At 36.4% G+C, this 18,715-nt stretch overlaps 1 protein-coding gene across 5 annotated transcripts in view; it reads right to left on the minus strand.

The window, feature by feature from the left end:
- Positions 1 to 18,715, minus strand: part of PARD3B (par-3 family cell polarity regulator beta) — a 979,753-nt gene that overhangs the window by 515,098 nt on the left and 445,940 nt on the right. For all 5 annotated transcript variants that reach the window (XM_077885333.1, XM_077885331.1, XM_077885334.1 and 2 more), the window contains exon 4: positions 8,722 to 8,831. In XM_077885333.1, coding sequence (XP_077741459.1) covers positions 8,722 to 8,831 — 110 coding nt within the window. The remainder of the gene's footprint in view (positions 1 to 8,721; positions 8,832 to 18,715) is intronic.

Here is an 18,715-nt window from a genome sequence, read left to right on the forward strand (position 1 = left end):
CCTTTTAAAGGGGAATAATCCTTTATGATTTTTGCAACAAATGCCATTTATCCAAATATATATATATATATATATATATATATATATATATATATATTTTTTTTTTTTTTTTTTTTTTTTTTTTTTTTTTTTTTTTTTTTGCTTAAAAGGAGGGAGCTTTGTAGGAAAAGAGGCCTGGAAAGTCAGTTGGAAAACATCAGGGCAATGTCAGTCTGAAAATCATCAGCCAGTCGCAAGTTAAAAAAGATTTGCTAAAAGTAGCAGTGTTTTTACTGGTTCAAGTCTGTCAGAAGGCTTTGGATTCTCTAGTGCCTCACACCAGTAACTTCAAAACTAACTCATTCCAGATGTCCCTATGATCATCTAATCAGACATCAAAAGCTGTATGGTGACAAGCTCACATGCTGCTTACGAGGACGCTGTATGTTTCCACAAGCGTAAAACACACACAGTAGCTACTTTTAAAATGTGATTCATCTAAATCAGAATTCTGTTTTAAAGTACAGAGGTATTAGGAAAGGGGCCACCCTCCTGAGAAAGAGAGAAGTCTTTTAAATGTCTGTACAGTGTCATTCTATGACTAAAGTTTGAAAGGAAAAACCAAAATGAAACTTGTACTTCAGAAGAGTTTATGTTGTGAGAAAAAAAGAAATCACCCATCAGAAGAGATTTCTAAGAATCACACCATGCTCAAGGGAAAAAAAAATTTCCTCTTAATAACAATCGTCTTGAATCTTCCCAAGATAAACTTCTATTAACCCTTTCCTTCTGTGCCATCAATTTTCAGTAAGTATCCACAACATGGAAGTTCCACCAGAACATAAGAAGATATTGTCCATACCCTTCAGTTTTCACTTGAAAGCAACATGATCTACTTGTACTTGAACCTTCAGATTTAAGTTGTGCTCTCTTCTACATAATTTAAGTGCGCATATGTGTGGGTATATGTTTTTATGCGCTGCCTTTTTGTGTGCATTTGGCCTTTTAAATACACACACACACATATCTTAATATTATTACCCTGAGCAATAAAAATAAACTTTGGTATTTTGGATAGAAATACAATCTCATTTCATGGACAATTATAAATATTGAGGTATTAAAAGGAATTTTAAAGTTGAATTCATATCCATCAAGTTAATTTAAATCTGGAACCCTGAAGTTGCTAGTCTGGATGTTTCGGTCCCTAAGAACAACAGAAGTTCCTATAGGATTTCTATTTATTATTTCCTTTTAGTTACATGAAATTTGAGGAAATCATGCACAATTTAAATAATTTACTCAGGGTCACTGAGTTATTGCTGCAATCAGAACACAAGATCCTGACCTTTAGAATAAAGCTACTTTAAACATCATCTTTAACAAATTTTAAACAACACTGTCAAATTACATTTGCCCACACTGCTAACACAAGATGTTCATTAGTGTTTTTGCTAAGGAACACCTTGTAAACGTTCCCATACTCTTGAATTAATTCACATATCAGGATTTTTTTTTTCTTTTCTTCCAAATCACTTGAAACCAGAAGAACCTCTTATAGAAGATGGAATAGGAGGAACATTTCGAAGGGGAAATCTGCAGATGTGGTAGGCGTACGAGAGTTATGTTGTCCAGACGTTTCCAGTCTAATCAAGGATTTTCTAAATTCTTTGAACACAGTTATTAGAAAATTACAAGGCTATAACTGCCAAGATCATGAACTTTTTTGATTCTAGAATTCACAGTTTTGTTGACAAAGACGTTCGAGCTCAGATAATTGACTCCCTTGCAATGCATATTAATTTCTATTCTCTGTTCATATATCGAGGGCATGAACAAAGTTAGGCTTTATAATGTTCATCTCCAAAATTGTCAAAGCTTGTTCTCTTAATTTCTCTTATTCTCAGACCCAATTTCTATGTGAATTCACTTGCTAGGACTCTAAAGAGATGAAGTATTTCTCACAATTGAAATTGCTGACCTGAGCCGTCAACCCACATTTTAATTCCAAGTAGAGAATTTGTATTTAAACATCTCTCTCTCCTTGTCAACACAGGTAACACATTGTCCTAAAGCAGAAAATTCTAAACTAAAGCTATTTAGGGAGCAAAACAGTATGTTGAACAGGTAATTTCACAATTTTCACATTCTAATTCAAACATTCATTCATACCTCTAATACACATACATGCAAGCATGCACATCTCTACAAGATGTGTTAAGAATCATTGAATTCATTCTGTCCATCTCAGAAGTAAGAATTTTAATCATCTGGCCATATATTTATGTGTCAGGTGTTGGGGGCTTGAATACAAAAATGAATATATTGACTCATGCCTCTGAGGAGCTCAGTCTTGTAGCAAACATGTAAATAAGTAGTTATATTTGGGTGAGATAAGGGCTAACAGAGATTCTGCACATGAGAATTCCCTCAAGGGGTATGAGAGGGCTGAGCAAAGTGCAGACCAAAGACAAAGGACACTAATTCTGATCCTCAAAATGTATTATCTGATCATTTGATACCTGCTTGAGGATTGCTAGGGTTGTTTAATTGCTTTAGATCTGCTCAGGTTGGAAGTTTCTGGAGGACAGTCATCATAACTTATGCTTTCCAGATGGCACATGGCCAGATGGTCTTGGGCATCTAAAGGATTAGTTACTGTTGACATGAAAGCAAAACTCATTCAATTTCCCTTCTTTAAAAAAAAAAAAAGATTTCTATTTGTATAATTACTTATTTGTTTATTTATTTGAGAGAGAGCATAAGCTTGTAAGCAGGGGGAGCGGCAGAGGGAGAGAGAATCTCCAGCAGACTCCACTGCGTGTGGAGCCAGATGCAGGGCTGATCTCACAACCCTGAGATCACAACCTGAGCCGAAATCAAGAAGTGGAAGATGAACTGACTGAGCCACCCAGGTGCCCCCATTCAATTTTCATTATGTGCAGATCAATTTAAACAGCAAAAGATGACATGTCATGGTTATTTTTTTAATTTCTGAAACTAACCTCTGAATAGTGATCCTTCTTTTAGCCTTTCAGAACTGTACTCGACCCAAGAAGAATGATCAAGGAGCATACACCTAAATAGGAGTCACATTTCTCACGTTCCTTTATTAGTCATGGTACGTACATTCAGAGAATCCAAATTTGTTTCACCAACTTCTGTAAGATTTGGTGAAAAATTCTGTTGCAGAATAAATTAGGCTTCTGGATTTTCCCCACTTGGAACTCAAGTCTTATAGACATAACTGCTTCAGAAATTAAGCTGCCTAAACTTGCCAAACTAAGTAAACATTTGGCCCCATGAAATATTGGATGGCAGGTTTATCTCTTGAAAACAAAGCCATATGAAAACCATCGTTGCAATGTGTCTCCAAGCTTCGGTCTTATCAGCACACAGCGTGAACAGCTGGAGTTACAAACACCAGGACTATTATTAAATCACTGTGTCAGGAAGGGGGAAAAAAAAAGAAAAACCTTTTGTAGGCTTCAGTATCTCTAAATAACCAATTATATATTACATGCTATTTCTCCCTCCCTTTTGCTCATTGGCATCCATCTCTCCCCTTTGGAAGACAATGAATAGAGTCTTCCTTTCAATCTACATCAGTGTCTACAACAATTACTCTTTGCAATATTTCCACAGCTACTTAATTGTATACCTAACAGATAGAAAAATATGATTTGGTTATTCAAAATGTTAAGTTTCTATTGTTGGGTTCTGACAGTCAGTGATCCACAACCAAAAGTCCTGTGACATCTCTCAGTGACAATTTGATGATTTTAATACTAAAAGCCAAGCTATTAATATTTCTCTGTAATATTTAAATGATTTCTTTCATAGATGTGAAAATGTTTAAACTGGGATCAACACTGATGATGATTTCAATATATGTGACGCATAGAGGAAAATCTCTCAAATCAATGCTCCAAGATGTTGTCTGCACAACACAGAGAATGTTCCTGTTCGTTGGAAATACTTCCTCCCACTTGAAGCTACTTGCTACTATCTTTGCTGATAAAATAGGAAAAACTACAAAGAATCATCTCATCTCCCTGAACGCCCAGGACCACTGGAAACACTTCTCCCCAGGGTGTCTTCCCTTTACCTCCAATCTTTCTCTTGCTGCTAATCAGGTTGCTACTCACTAAAGTGCTGCAATTCAAAAACCTCTATTCATCCTTACATCTTGAATTTATATCCTATGTGTTGGGGGCAAGGTGATAATAAGAGGAAATAGCCTTAATTATTTAATATTTGGGGGAGGGTGGTGTCAATCCCATTGTACCTCTTAATCCCTATCATTCATCAAATTCTGAGAACTGATGTGTTTCCCATATTGTTTCATCCTAAACCTGCATATAAGTAGTTCTTGATATTTTTTTTCCTTTTAGAATTTGATGAGTGATGAAGTCTAAAAAAAAAAAAAAAGTAATAGTCTTCTTCACAAAAAATTGCATGCACATGCAACAGTCCACAGCATAAAACTTCAGAGTTAACAGACCCTCTGAAACTCATCCATGGACTCTCAATTTAATAACCTCAATATAGCCATGTTATTTTTTAAAAATAAAATGTATACATTATGGATACGGACTTTTAAGAGACAGACCAATATTTTCTTAATTTATTTTGGTGACGCAAGACAAGTAACAGTTTTAGAACAAACGAAGTCATTTACTATCCAAGAACAACCACAGCATTATAATTTTCAGGAATCCACTTTTTAATTTACTCGCCCTGCAGGATCATTTTGCTTTAGGGGTTAAATGTGAAACTATAAACAGTCATTAAAACACAAAACAACCATAGTAGTTAACCGGATATTAAGAAAAAAATCACATCTGTTTTAGAGTTCTCTTCTACCCACAAATTCAGGAACATCAATTTCAAGAACCTGGTTTTATGGCATGCCCTTAAGCCAAGAACACCAGGTTACAATCAAGGCAAGTGAGGTAAGACATCCCATAAGCAGACTCCCACTATTACATTTTGCCCCCAGGATTCTCTTTCTTTAATTCAAAAGCAGTCAGTAGAATTGGATTTTCTATTGCCTTGAAAGATAAATAGTCATTATGCTTTGTACATTAATAATTATGCTATTCTGATTAACTGATGGGTTTATGAAAAGAAGAAGAAAGAAAATAAGTTCCCATGCTGTCTAGCTGTTGCTACTCTAAGTAACAAATAGTGAGATTTGGTGGCTTTTCAATATACAGAATTTGAGGCTTGTAGAGAATTTGATTTGTCTAATTTAAAAGCTTTTTAAAACTTCACCTTGTCTGAGGGTGTATGTCTTAAATAACCAATTTGTAATAATGTAACCAGACAGAAAACAAGTGCAACTTTTCTAACTTTTCACAAACATGTATCTCTTGGCATCAAAGAAAATTCTTCCTGCTATAATCAGTCTAATGAAGTACAAGTAAAAATAACAGTCATCAACTACGGTTTAAAGGCAATATTTCAACATAATCAAATGTGTCAAATAATCATCCTTACAGCTTTTTAAGCTGTGGGTTGTAAGTTTCATTTCTTGGGAATGACTGAACATAACCCACTTGGGGCTCTGCCCTCTGTGAATTACGTACATGTGAACACTCAGTTTAAGAGATGGAAATTTTGATTGTTTTTCTTCCTTTGGATATTGAAATGCAATGCAATTGAACAGAGTGTTTCAAACAATTATTCTTCATGTCAGTTGCACCATGGCTGTATTATCACACATTCCTATATTCATCATCACTTATTAAATCACAGGCATCAAGTATGGTGCCGCTGAAGTTGTAGAGGATGCACCAAGTAGAACTATCAGATCTTAGAGATAGGAATGAATCTGCGGAATCCAATCCTGTTCTCCCTGGGCTAAGGCGCTGGCCACACCAACCCCTCTCTGCAGTGTGCTCCGATGAGAGAGTTGTGGTTGGGTTCCCTTGGTTTCCCTGCAAGCCCGGTCCTCTTATCACAGAGCAAACCATGAAAGTGACTATGAGGCTCTACGTAGGGTGCCACATAATTTATCATCCATACATGGATACCTCTGAGAGTTAGTGTGGACACTCTTAATAATTATGCCAAAACAAGAGGCACAGACTATGACTGCCCCAGGCAAACCTAATAAGACTGGTACCCCAGAGATGATGTGCAACTCAAAGAGCTCCTCCCAAGAGTCTCAAACCATTTCATTAATGTTATATCCAATTTTACTTCTATCGAGAGCTGTTCTGTCCAATAGAAATAGAATGTGAGCCACAGATAAGTTTTCTAGCAGCCATCCTTTAAAAAGGAACAGGTAAAAATAATTTTGATAAGATGCTTTATTCAACCTAATATACCATAGTATTAATTCAATGTGTAGTCAATATAAGAATTATTCATGAGATCTTTCATATTAGTCTTTTTTTAATATCTCAATCTTTAAAGTCCATGATGTACATCACAGTCAAATTACATTTCCAGTGCTCAATAACCACACAGGCCGAGTGGCTAGAATATTGGACAATACATGTCTAAATAGTCCATGAGTTAGGATACACAGGAATAAATGAATAAAATCATAATACACACATGCATGCATACACATATTTTTCTTTTAGGTAAAATAGACTCAATTAAATGTCTTCCTTTACTAACTTTGCCTGCTCTTCATGGTATAGCAGTTAAACTATCTGTCTCTTACCTGAGGTGAATCAGACTTTGGAGCAGATAAACATTTACCTGGTGGATCTTTTGGGGAACAGAGAGAAGAGCCAAATGAGAAAAAGTGGATAAACTGCTGAGAAATTCTAGAACTTTTCCCAGACTAATATGTGTCTGCATTCCTAAGTCCACTAAGCACCCTCCATGTACCTGGCACTAGAGATAGAAAGATAAATAGGGCACAATGTCTACACCTTGGACTGATAAGGCTTAAAGTTTGCTTGGACATTATTTTACAATTGAAGAAAGAGAAGACTAGGATGTGCCAATATTCTATGGCAAGCCAAGGACCAGACTCTATTCTTTGGGTCTCAGATCTGCATTTCATCAGCCACAGAGAACACTGAGTAGAGGAAGAAATGTGTTTCCCTTTTTACTGTTGATACACACAGACTCAGTCACTGCTTGCTAACTTGCATACACTTAGGTAAAAGGATCTGGGGTGCCAGCTTTTCTTCTTGAATTAGGATTTGCATCTTTGCTAGTAATAATATGCTTGCTCCCTCATCAAATATCTCAACCTAGAAGTCAGTGGTATCATAATTTAGCAAGAATATGGGATTTAACAGAAACACAGTAGTCCTTTTCCTGTAGGGAAAACAGTATCAAGTATTTTCAATTGGTCTAAACGTAGAACCTAAGTGATAAAAACATTGAACTAAATACTGGTGATTTTCTGCATGTAACTGATGGTAACAAAATCAGATACATTCTGATTTGGGGTATATTGACATTATAAAAGTAAGCAATAAACTAAATTTTCTCACTTATATAGCTTCTCTTCCTCCAATCCAATATACTTGGGCTTAACATGGTCTCAATCAGTGTGTTAAACACACACACCCTACCACATACTGGTTCTGTTTAAACTCACCATTAAAGTAGAACACAGACACCTGATTTTTATTAACGTAATGTTCCATTAAATATGTTTCCTTAAAAGGATGGTGGAGAAACATTACATCTCAAATACTTTGATGTTTACCAAGAAAATATGCCAAAATATTGCCACAAACTTATTAGTGAATACTCAATGGTTTGGTATAGTGACTCCTAATTCGTAGACATTGGCTCTGGTTCTTGATAAGAACATTTTATACCAAACTGGGAAAATCCAGTTAGCTCATTCAGCATCTTTATATAGCTCTAAAACATTGTTTTATTTTTCTTAAGGCACTACAGAGAGTGAAACTTAAAATGGGGAAGAGTCTTCTCCTAGGAATCATTTTAATATGGCTATGCTACTGAAGATCACCTATTGCACCTATTTCAAAGGATCGACCACAGTTGTAACTCTTCCAAGTGACTCAGGATGTATCAGAAAGATCCAACAGTACCATATGAAAGGAGGACATCGTCTCTTCAGGATTCATTCTCCATTTAACCGATCAGTTATAAGTGTGTCTTGTTATAAGCACTTCTGGTACATAATTTTATTTTTCTTTAATTTGAGTGTTGAGTTCTAGAAACCCAGTGCTGGCACCACATAATATGAAAATGGTATCTTGAAACTATATGACCATTCGTCGTGGTATGACTTCAAAAAGCACGGCATTAACACATTGAAAACATATAAAATTATATCCTTGGGCAATTCAAAGCAGGAGGATGGAAGGAATTCAACAGTGTAGTGTGCTGGTTAAGAGCACAGACTTTGGAGCCAAACCACCTGGGGTTAGATTCTTGACCGTGTCACTTACTAGCTGTGACCTTAGACAAATTACTAAAACTTCCTGTGCCTCAATTTCATTATCAGTACCATGGAGGCAAAAATTTGTGCTTACCTTGATGTGGAAGTTTAAATGACTTAGTGTAAAGCACTTAAAAGAATCCTTGGCACATAATCAGTGCTATGTAATTAATAGCTACCACGAGAACTTGTATTCCAGTAATAGCTCATAGTAGCTATCACTAACTAATACTATTATATATCCTATCAAATGCTCTCTAATGATCAACTTACTTAAGACTGCAAAGTCCCAGTTAGTCTTTGGGTAAGGTACTTTGATCTTTCATTAGAAATGCAAACTGCAGGATACCTACTAGAATAACAGGTTTCAGACTCTGGCCACTGGGGTGTGAAGCACTTGGCTGGGCATCAGCAGGTGGGCCTGGCGCTGGGTCACTGCTTCTCCTCACCAGCAGTGGAGTGCCTGTAGGACAAAATAAGAGGTGAGAGGTCAACAGAACCCTGGGGAGAAGAGAGTGCATGGTACAATGCAATTTAATTAAAAAAGGTTTACAACATGCTTTTATGTCAAAACATTCCATTTCTAAGGATGCTTGTAAATTAATCCATTTCATGATCTTTTGTCATCTATTTACAGAATGACACATGGAAACAACATCTTTCAACTCTCATCTTTCCCCACTTGATTTCAAAACGAGTCATTGTACTTAACCAAAAACTATTAGGCAATGAAGAAGTTGACGGTGTGCAATCTGAAACTGATCTAGAGAATGTATGTGAGTACTAAAAAGAATGATTATCCAGTAGACGAGTGAAGAGATTCACAGTTGGTGCAACTTGCTATTCAGCAGAGCTAGGAGAATAGTTATTGCCACCATTTGGTGATTCTCCGATCTTTTGAAGGATGATATACACTGAAATAAATTATTTGCTGGGGTTATAGCATTAATGTCTATTTAAGTACAGAAAGAGATTGGTTCTATTCTCTTCCTTTTCTCCTAAAGTCGATAAAACTGATAAGGAAAAGAAGTTAGTTCTTCTAAAAATATATCTTGATTTCTTTTTAATTTAATGAAAGCTTCCACTATTAAATATTTGAGCCAGTTATTAAATTCTGAGAAAAGATCATACTATTACAAAGTTCAAGTGAAATTCAACCTTAACAGAGCTAGCGACCTAACTAGTCTGCCTGCAATTAGGACTAAAATAATTTTTTTCATACAAAATTGGCCACTGTAGAGGAAACTCTCAAAAAAAATCCTGTTGTAGGCTAAAAATTGCTCTCATGTAAAAACTTTCTTTTTATTTGCATGCTTTGGGGAAGAAATGTAAAGCAGTAGAAATGCAATTCTCCATTATCAATATTCTGAAAAAATCTCCCCCAACTCTCTGGAGTTATTGCTGTTTAAAAGAATATTTTTCATATCTCATTTTACATGATAGTTACAAAAAGTGAATCCATCTTGAAGTTATTTACAAATCTGATTTTTATAAGTGCTCCAATATTTTTATTCTGTGTACAAAAAATACAGATGCTAATACGTTCCATCACTGTTGCTTTTTAATAAATAATTTCTTTTATAATAAGAAGTTAACATGCCACTGAGGATGAAACGCTATCTAAAAGGCATTATAAAGTCTATGTTCCATTATTTCTTTTTTATTAATAAACATTTTACTACATTATTCCCTAATTCCTCTATTCCCATCTAAAAATTTCTTAAGCAAGTGACATAGCAATGGTTACATGGCTGGCAACTCTTCTTGAATGAGACATTAAAAGAAAATAAGAGGAAGATAAAATATCATAAAAATCTTAAAATAATAGAGTCCCAGTCCTGTACCAATATTTGTTTCCCCTGATTCAGGTACTTTGAATTACCATTAACATCAAGTCAGTCTAAATGTGGTATCCTCAGAAGTAACCTATTATCCTAAAAATTATGAAGAGAATGGCAATAACTCTATGAAACTCCAGTTTGTTTCTAAACATTTAACCCGGACCAGGACAGTGCATGCCAACAATCTCAAACTGGGTTAAAAAACAAACAAATCAAAAGCAAGTGAAAACAGTATGGGACACTGAGGTCCAAAAATAAGTTGATTCAGAGGCACAGAAATGGAAATTTTAGTGATTGACAACTGCACTGTTTTTTCAGCTGAGTCACACACACATATTTGAATATATACAGAATATATGTGTGTGCACATGAGACAGAGAAAGACAGAGGGTGAGAGGAGAAGTGCGAGGACTTGTTATTCTTCCTGGATAATAAATATATTTTTCTTAAAGGCACACTAGATAATTTTCTTTTTTTTTTTTTTTAAGATTTTGTTTATTCATGAGAGGCACTGAGAGAGAGAGAGAGAGAGAGAGAGAAAGAAAGAAAGAAAGAAAGAAAGAAAGAAAGAAAGAAAGAAAGAAAGAGAGAGAGAAAGAGAGAGAGAGAGAGAGAGAGGCAGAGACACAGACAGAGGGAGAAGCAGGCTCCATGCAGGGAGCCTGATGTGGGACTCGATCCTGGGTCTTCAGGATCACACCCCAGGCTGAAGGCGGTGCTAAACCACTGAGCCACCAGGGCTGCCCAGATAATTTTCTTACAACTCTAAGGACATGGTTATGACTCTTCACTTACCACCAATGTCTGCTTTTTAAAAATATATATATTTTATTTATTTATTTGAGAGACAGAGAGAGCAAGAGAAGGGGAAGGGTCAGAGGAAGAAGCAGACTCCCCACTGAGTGGGGAGCCTGATGCAGGACTTGGTCCTGGGACTCTGGGATCATGACCTAAGTACAAGGCAGACATTTAACCAACTGAGCCATCCAGGTGCCCTGTATGCTGTTTTGATAACAAAACACTAACTTATTTAAGACATAATTCTATGATAATATGAATTTGAGATTGTGCATTCAATCTATAGGCCATAATACTACACTGTATCTCCCAGAACAAGATCATTTTTGTACCACTGTACCCACTATTTGGAATATTAAATAAAAAGCCAAACTAAGATAGCTAGATCTTAATCACACTCCCAACTTATTGGGATTAACTTTTGTTCTCATTTTTCTGGATTCCACACTTGAATGTCTCCTGTTGAGTCATCTTCTAATTTTCCTTTGGCTGTTGTCATGTGTTAATAACAAATATAAATTATTTCATACTGGAATTAATAATGAGCATATTTAAATATGAACTGCTATCTCAGAGAGTTTTAAACAACTCTTCCCTTGGCAATTTAAAATTCATTTAATATTTGTTTTTTTTTAATTGCCAAGCCTCATTTGTAGGTGACTGCCAGAACAGGCTGAGTTATAAATTAAAGACAAAGATATACCCTAGTATGGAACAGAAGATTAGTAATTCCAAGTACTGGAGACAATTTGGGGGAAATCCTTGGGTATAGGTAATAGAGGAGAAAGCCCACCTTGCAAGCATCACTAGCAGAAATGAAAGGGAGACAACCACATCCAATTTTATAGAATTTTCTGTGGGAGGGAAAAAGTAAATGAAACAATCTCTGCACTAAAGGAGCTTATAACCTAACAGTAAGATTAGACTCTAAGAACTATCATGCATCTGTATAGTGGAGAGGATCACGGGTTTTGGAGCTGTGAAACTGAGATTCCTTTTCCTGGGTCTGTGACACTGGGATGCCTGGTGACACAGTCTCATCATTTAAAACTTGGTGATGGGGGCATCTGGGTGGCTCGATGGTTGAACATCTGCCTTTGGCTCAGGTCATGATCCTGGAGTCCTAGGATTGAGGCCTGCATCAGGCTCCTCCCTGCAGAAAGCCTGCCTCTCCCTCTGCCTATGTCTCGGCCTCTATGTCTCTCATGAATAAACAAAATCTTCAAAAAAAATAAAAATAAAAATAAATCTGGTGATAAAAATACATCAAAGAAGTGATGTAAGGCTGAAATAAAAGAGGCTATGCATGGTACATGGAACTGTTGTGCAGTTTTCATGCAGGAAATCTGCACCACCACCACCTCCACTCCCATAAATAGGAATTAATAGCACTTGCTATTGTTGTGAACATTATATGCTCAAAGATCTAAACACCTGAAAGTCAATTTTCATGAAATAATATGTAAATTAAAATAGTAAAACATAATTCTGTGCTAAACCAGGTATGGACTTAAAAGTCAGAGCTTTTAGGGTATAGGGAACTCAAAAATGGAAAAAAAAAATTAACCCATTATTCATTGGTATTTTCAGTTAATTAAGAAAAGACCCTTATTATTAGATTTGAGAGGCAAAAGTCCTCAGTTCAGCTCAAAAGAATATTAGTATTCCTTGGAATCATAGTTTAAAAGCTACTGGCAATAAAGCCCAAATAAAATAAGAAATGTTATGTATTTTAAAGCATAAATTCTTATACAACTGCATTATGTTTTTCCACATGGTTAAATATTTGAGGCCTCATTGCACATCAGGAGCTGTACAAGAGGTAGCCAATATTAAGATGAGTTGTTATGGTGTTTACTCAGGCTTTATTTAAAAAAAAAAAAAAAGAGGATATAAGGACAAAGAACAGTTTACACACAGGTAAGTACCAATACAGAGTTCCAGTGGGGTTATCTATGGATTATTGAACTCATACCAATGAATAGGCACACTGTAGGCTGGATCAAGTCCCATTTTATTTAGGCATATGCACAGAAACTTAATGGAAGTCAAAGAGCATCAATGAGAAGTGGTATCCCTCTAAGCAGAAGAGTTCCTGATCAAGTGTGTAGCTGCTGGTGACTGTCCTTGAAGATAGGGTCTTGCCATATCAGGAAAGTCTAAATTCTTTCTGGAGCACTGTTCATGCACACCCAGGGCTTATGTTAGGCTCAGGACAAAATTACTCACAGACTCACTGTACTTCTCTTTAAGAAGATGATTAGACTCATCAGGTTCTCCAGGCCTTGTACCAACCAGCACTGGAGTCAGTTCCTGGGTGTCTGTGAATAATGGCACATCTCCCAGTGTTCAATCACCATTTTAATAATGGTAAAATTAGAATTCAAAAGGGTACAATTACTTGTCCAATGTCCCTTATAAATGTAAATAAGGGGAACCAGAGGAGAGTCACTTGATTCTTTTTGTCAGTTAGAACTCTTTAGTTCTGAAAGAAGCAGCAACTTGTTAAAGGACCAAATTGGTACATTAATGAATCATGCAAGACATAAAGGCCAACACAAATTCTTTATTTTATTTTTTTAAGATTTTATTTATTTATTCATGAGAGGCACAGATAGAGAGAGTGGCAGAGACACAGGCAGAGGAAGAAGCCGGCTCCATGCAGGGAGCCCGACGTGGGACTCGATCCCAGGTCCCCAGGATCGCACCCTGGGCCAAAGGCAGGCACTAAACTGCTGGGCTACCAGGGCTGCCCCCAACACAAATTCAAATTACCTATATAAGTTCTGTCTCTTTGTTATAATCTCTCTCTTACACACACATAAACACACACACACACACACACACACACACACACACCTGGATGGATTCTTTCCATGTTTAGAGGATATGTTTGGGATGGAATTAGTATAAATGACAGATGATATGTTGTATATAAAATTCTGTTTTGGAGATGTTGAAAGACATCTTAGAAAGATAGGCAGTTATAGAGACTGAAACCAAAGCCCAGAAGAATCTTATCCACATGATGCCTCAGTGGGCAGAGGAAAAAAAAAAAAAACACGAATCCTATATCAAACATCACAAAAGTACATGTTCTAAGCTGTACTATAACAGTAGTGATTTATCTAAAAATGGTTAATGATTTTCCTGAGCAAAACCGAAAGGCTAGCTTGTCATCAATATTGTTGCTATTCATTCTAGAGTGATTGATACCTGAAGAGTTCTAGGGGGTCCCAGTTGATGTGCCAACAAGGCATTCTGTAGGAAGTTGGTGGACTCAAGCCAAAGAGGCCTGAAGGGCAAAGTGAAGGAAATGGTTAGAAACTCAGCAGTCACAGGCAGAAATAGAATGGCTAACTAGAGGGAATACATGGGGGAGAATTTAGTAAGGACTACACATACAGAACAAATGAGAAGAAGCATAAAAGAGAAATCTAAAATCTTTCTTATACTTCTTGTTTAGGGAAGAGAGAAAGAAATAGGAAAATTTCAGCAACTGCTGTGACTTGTCTCAGTAAAGACAAACCAACAAACAAACCTACCAATCTTGGCTTTAGCCCATTGAGGGTTAGAAGCATTTGCTTTCAATCCACAATATCTTGAGATGTGTGAGAAATAAGACAAAAGATGTTCAGTTGGGCATTCATAAAGACAAGTATGAAGTTCATATTAGAAATCATCTTGGCTTCCAGAACTAGTGAGTAGAGACAAAGATGAAGTAAATAAAAGAAAAAAGGAGGCATTGGTACAGGTGTAGCAATGGCATCACATGCAAAACAATGAGAAATATAGAATTTACATTCTTACAGAATCTTCAGAAAGAAAGGGAATCTAGCCTGGCAAGTGGTTAACAAAGCCACAAAGGCCAACCTACAGGGAAGGTGGGGTGTGAGAATGGAGAAAGGGACTGGAGTTTACAAGATCAACTGTTTATGTACAGACAGGGGATAAAACCTGGTCTTTTTAGAGTTTCTATTTTCCTTTGCTCTAAGGGATTACTTCTGTGCTACTGAATTATCAAATCACCAAAACAGCCAGTTAAAAGAAGGAAAAACACGTTCTCTTGTCAATGCTACTGACACTGAGGATAACAAGATAAATATGAAAGGGGAAAAAGCTATTGAAATACACCTAAATTGGTAAATGTTTCACTTTGAGGATAAAAATGAATTGCCAACGGTTAAAAAGCTTACAAACTTAAAAAGTGATAAATATGAAAAGATACGTTTTTCCAGGTAATCAATATTAATAGTATATTAACAATATTAAGAGTAGGCAGTCATGAGCTGCATCTTGGTTTCACATAGTACATTGTGTTAATACTAGTTTGTACTAGTCAGCATGTAGAAGAATGCCTTTCAATTATCCTGTATTTCAACGCTCATTGAATAAATGTGACATTAATTGAATCATGTTGACATTAAAATATGGATACGTCCTCCCGAGCTACGGTGAAGAGAGACTATGGGTCAGGAGATCTGCCTTCTAGAGGTGGCTCTGGCATTGCGTAACTTCCAGGAAGCTGCTCTATCTCAGAGTCTCACCTCTCTCCTCATCAGCTAAGCAAGCGTGTTGGATAAGCTATACTAAAGTCCCATTCCAGATCTACAAAGAGATAGTTCTATGATTTATACAGCCAATTAGAAAATTGAAGGCCAGAGAAATTAAGTTTCTAAGTCTCTTGGACTTGATTTCTACCCCATTTTATTCACTTGACACTTTTCTATCGCAGGGTCACATTCTCTGAGTAGGTATGTGAGAAAAAGGGAAATGACAGCTCTTCAATGCAGGGGCCATTATTTTCATCTAAGGAGGTCGGCGGAAAGGAAGATTTGGATACACAGATACAGATAAAAGGCAAGGATTTGGGGGATGAGTAGCTAAAAGGAAAATATTAAGTGATAGTCACATGGGCATGTCTGGCAAGATGTTTGACCCACTAGCCAAGGCACACCAGCACCTCTCTGGAGTGCATGATCTCTCTTGCAGATGGCTTAAATGTTTTATCAGTATTTTCTTCCTATTAATCCCATCAATAACTCAATAAAAATAATGAGTGAAAGTAGTACATCATTTGTAAAGGAGACAACTAGAGTTCCTTTTCTGTAAGGATTTTATGGGTGCTAGATAAGGCCTTTCAATCAATACTTAATAAACTCCATTGCACTGATATCTGGAGACCCATTAAACAAACAAACAAACAAACAAACAAACACCTGGTAATGATATCTACAGTGGCACAATTTATGGCAAAGGGCCAAGAAGAGACCACTTTCGCTACAGGAGTGCTTGACCAACTTCGGCGCCTGACCTGTGATGAATGGGGCAGCTGTGACATGCTTTCAGACACCATGATGGAAAAACCACATGAGAGAAATCAAGTCAAATTTTAGCAGAATTGTAGCCGTCCAAATACTTTAATCTTAAATATTACTCCTTTAGGAAAGTAACTCCCAGTATTGCCATAAAAGGAGCAAAGAAGTTCAAGTTGATGAAGAGTAGCATTTTTTCTTTCATTGTGTGTTGCAAAAACCATGCCTGTTGAAAGCGCGGAAGGATAAATGCAAGTAATTCACAGAATAGTTACCAGCTACGTAACAGATACAAATGGGCACATACATGGTAAGAGATCTTTCACTGTTTGGAAAGCTGCTTATAGTGCCACTGCTATAAAAACAAGTGAGGGGGGTTTCAACTGACCTTTACTGGAAATCATACTTTTCTCTGAAAATGGTTATGCCTTCAACTCACAGTATATTGTTGCTGTATTTCTGAGGCTTTTTCTTCTATTGAATTTTTCACATTTTAGCCAGTTGCTATACATAAATCTAGAATCTTTTGTATCATCTAAACTATTTCACAATATTGATATACTCATGCTATTTAAAGTCAGTTAATGTCATGTGCTAGATATGCACTAGGTCCCAAGCGTTATATTAAGAACAATGGCAAGGAATAAAGGGACAAATTTCACTGTAGATGTTTCAGCAATGCTGATGGAAGAAATACAGAAGTGATCATTTTAGGTCAGAGTAAAATTTAAAATATTAAAAAGGCAAAGCAATGACAAGCTACCGAGGAGTTTCAACACAAGCAAAGGTCTTGATTTTTGAAAAGTATACGCTAAGAAAGGAACAATGCATTAGTAAGCACAAATAAAAATACCTGAATTAATAAAGCCAAATAAAAGCTCCCAAATCACAGAGGTGGAAGGAAGGATTCTGACCTATTCAAATCAACCTCTAATTTCTCATTCTGGTATTCAAGGAGCTCACTGGTTTCCCCCAACCTACCTCTCTGATTACATCTTGTATTGCGTTTTTTTGCCATGCGATACTTGCCAAAAAGGACTATCTGCCATTGCCTAAAAATGCCCTGCAGACTCAGTGTTTGTGCTGGTTCTAAATTATGATTCTCTAATACAATCAGCTGTAATCCCATCCAGTCTTTAAATTCATAAATAACCTCTACTTCTTTAGAATACCAGATTCAGATTGGCTATGGAGCTAATGAAGTATAACTTTAGGGCCCTGCACAAGATACCAGGAGGAAACTAAGTAACACGATCACATAATATGATTTTGTAAACTTTACATAAATATAATAGTTTAATTTCTTTCAACTCTGAAGACTCCTCCTGCTCGGTAAGCCTAGAGTGGCCAAGGACATTCCTGGGATCCAATTAAGGGGAAAATCAGTTGGGTATATATCTCATTTGAATACAACAGACTATATCTGTATGCTTCAGAGAGCACATTGTATATAGTTATTAGCAGTCATCCCAATGAGGAATATAGGTAGAATCCTGTTACTATGTTGGTTCACTGAGCGTCAGAACACAAAGGTAGAGAGCCAGGTGACATACAGAAATAACTGTGCTCTTTTTGTACCCACATAGAAAGGTGTGGGTACTGGAAGATAAATAAGATTTGAAATGCCCAGAGCCAGAAGCTAATCTACAGAAAATTCTTCCACTCATCTGATGTATAAAATTGTATATAATCCAGTATTCAAATGATACCTTGACAAATAGGAAGTTCTATCCTATATGGAAAATGCAGCATAGAATTAAAATTCCCATGCTAGTGAGATGCAAACCTGTAGCAGTTTCACAGCTTACAAAAATGTATTTGCAAAGCCCTATGTTTATACATTCTTAATATTATTTAAACAGCATTTCGAATAACCATGCTATAGCAAAGACTGAATCATTCATTCAATGTATACAAAATATTACATATGAAGAGGTTACTGAAGAACATGAAGCTAAAATTATAAGGAAAAAAGTGTAATAGTTATGTGTAGGCATTTTAATATGTAATCAATTAGTATTTCATTAAATATTTTTTCATATATTTTGACATCTCCAATATATTATTTATAAATTGTTGTGATTTTCAATCACTCTAAATAACTTTTTTTTTTTAACTTCAAATTTATGTTTGTTTGTTTCTTAGAGTAAGAGAGAGGGGGATCGGGAGGGGGAGAAGGAGAAGAGAGAGAGAATCCGAAGCAGGCTTCATGCCTAGCAGGGGGCCCAATGTGGGACTTGATCTCACAATCCTGAGATCATGACCTGAGCTGAAATCAAGAGTCAGACACTCAATCAACTCAGCCATCCAGATGTCCCTGGTCCTTTTCTTAAATAGCAATCTCACCAGATGTGATACATTGAGAAACCTACAAAATGTAGATCTGCTCTGTA

The sequence above is a fragment of the Canis aureus genome, chromosome 36 (genome assembly GCF_053574225.1).
Source record: "Canis aureus isolate CA01 chromosome 36, VMU_Caureus_v.1.0, whole genome shotgun sequence".
Lineage (NCBI taxonomy): Eukaryota > Metazoa > Chordata > Mammalia > Carnivora > Canidae > Canis > Canis aureus.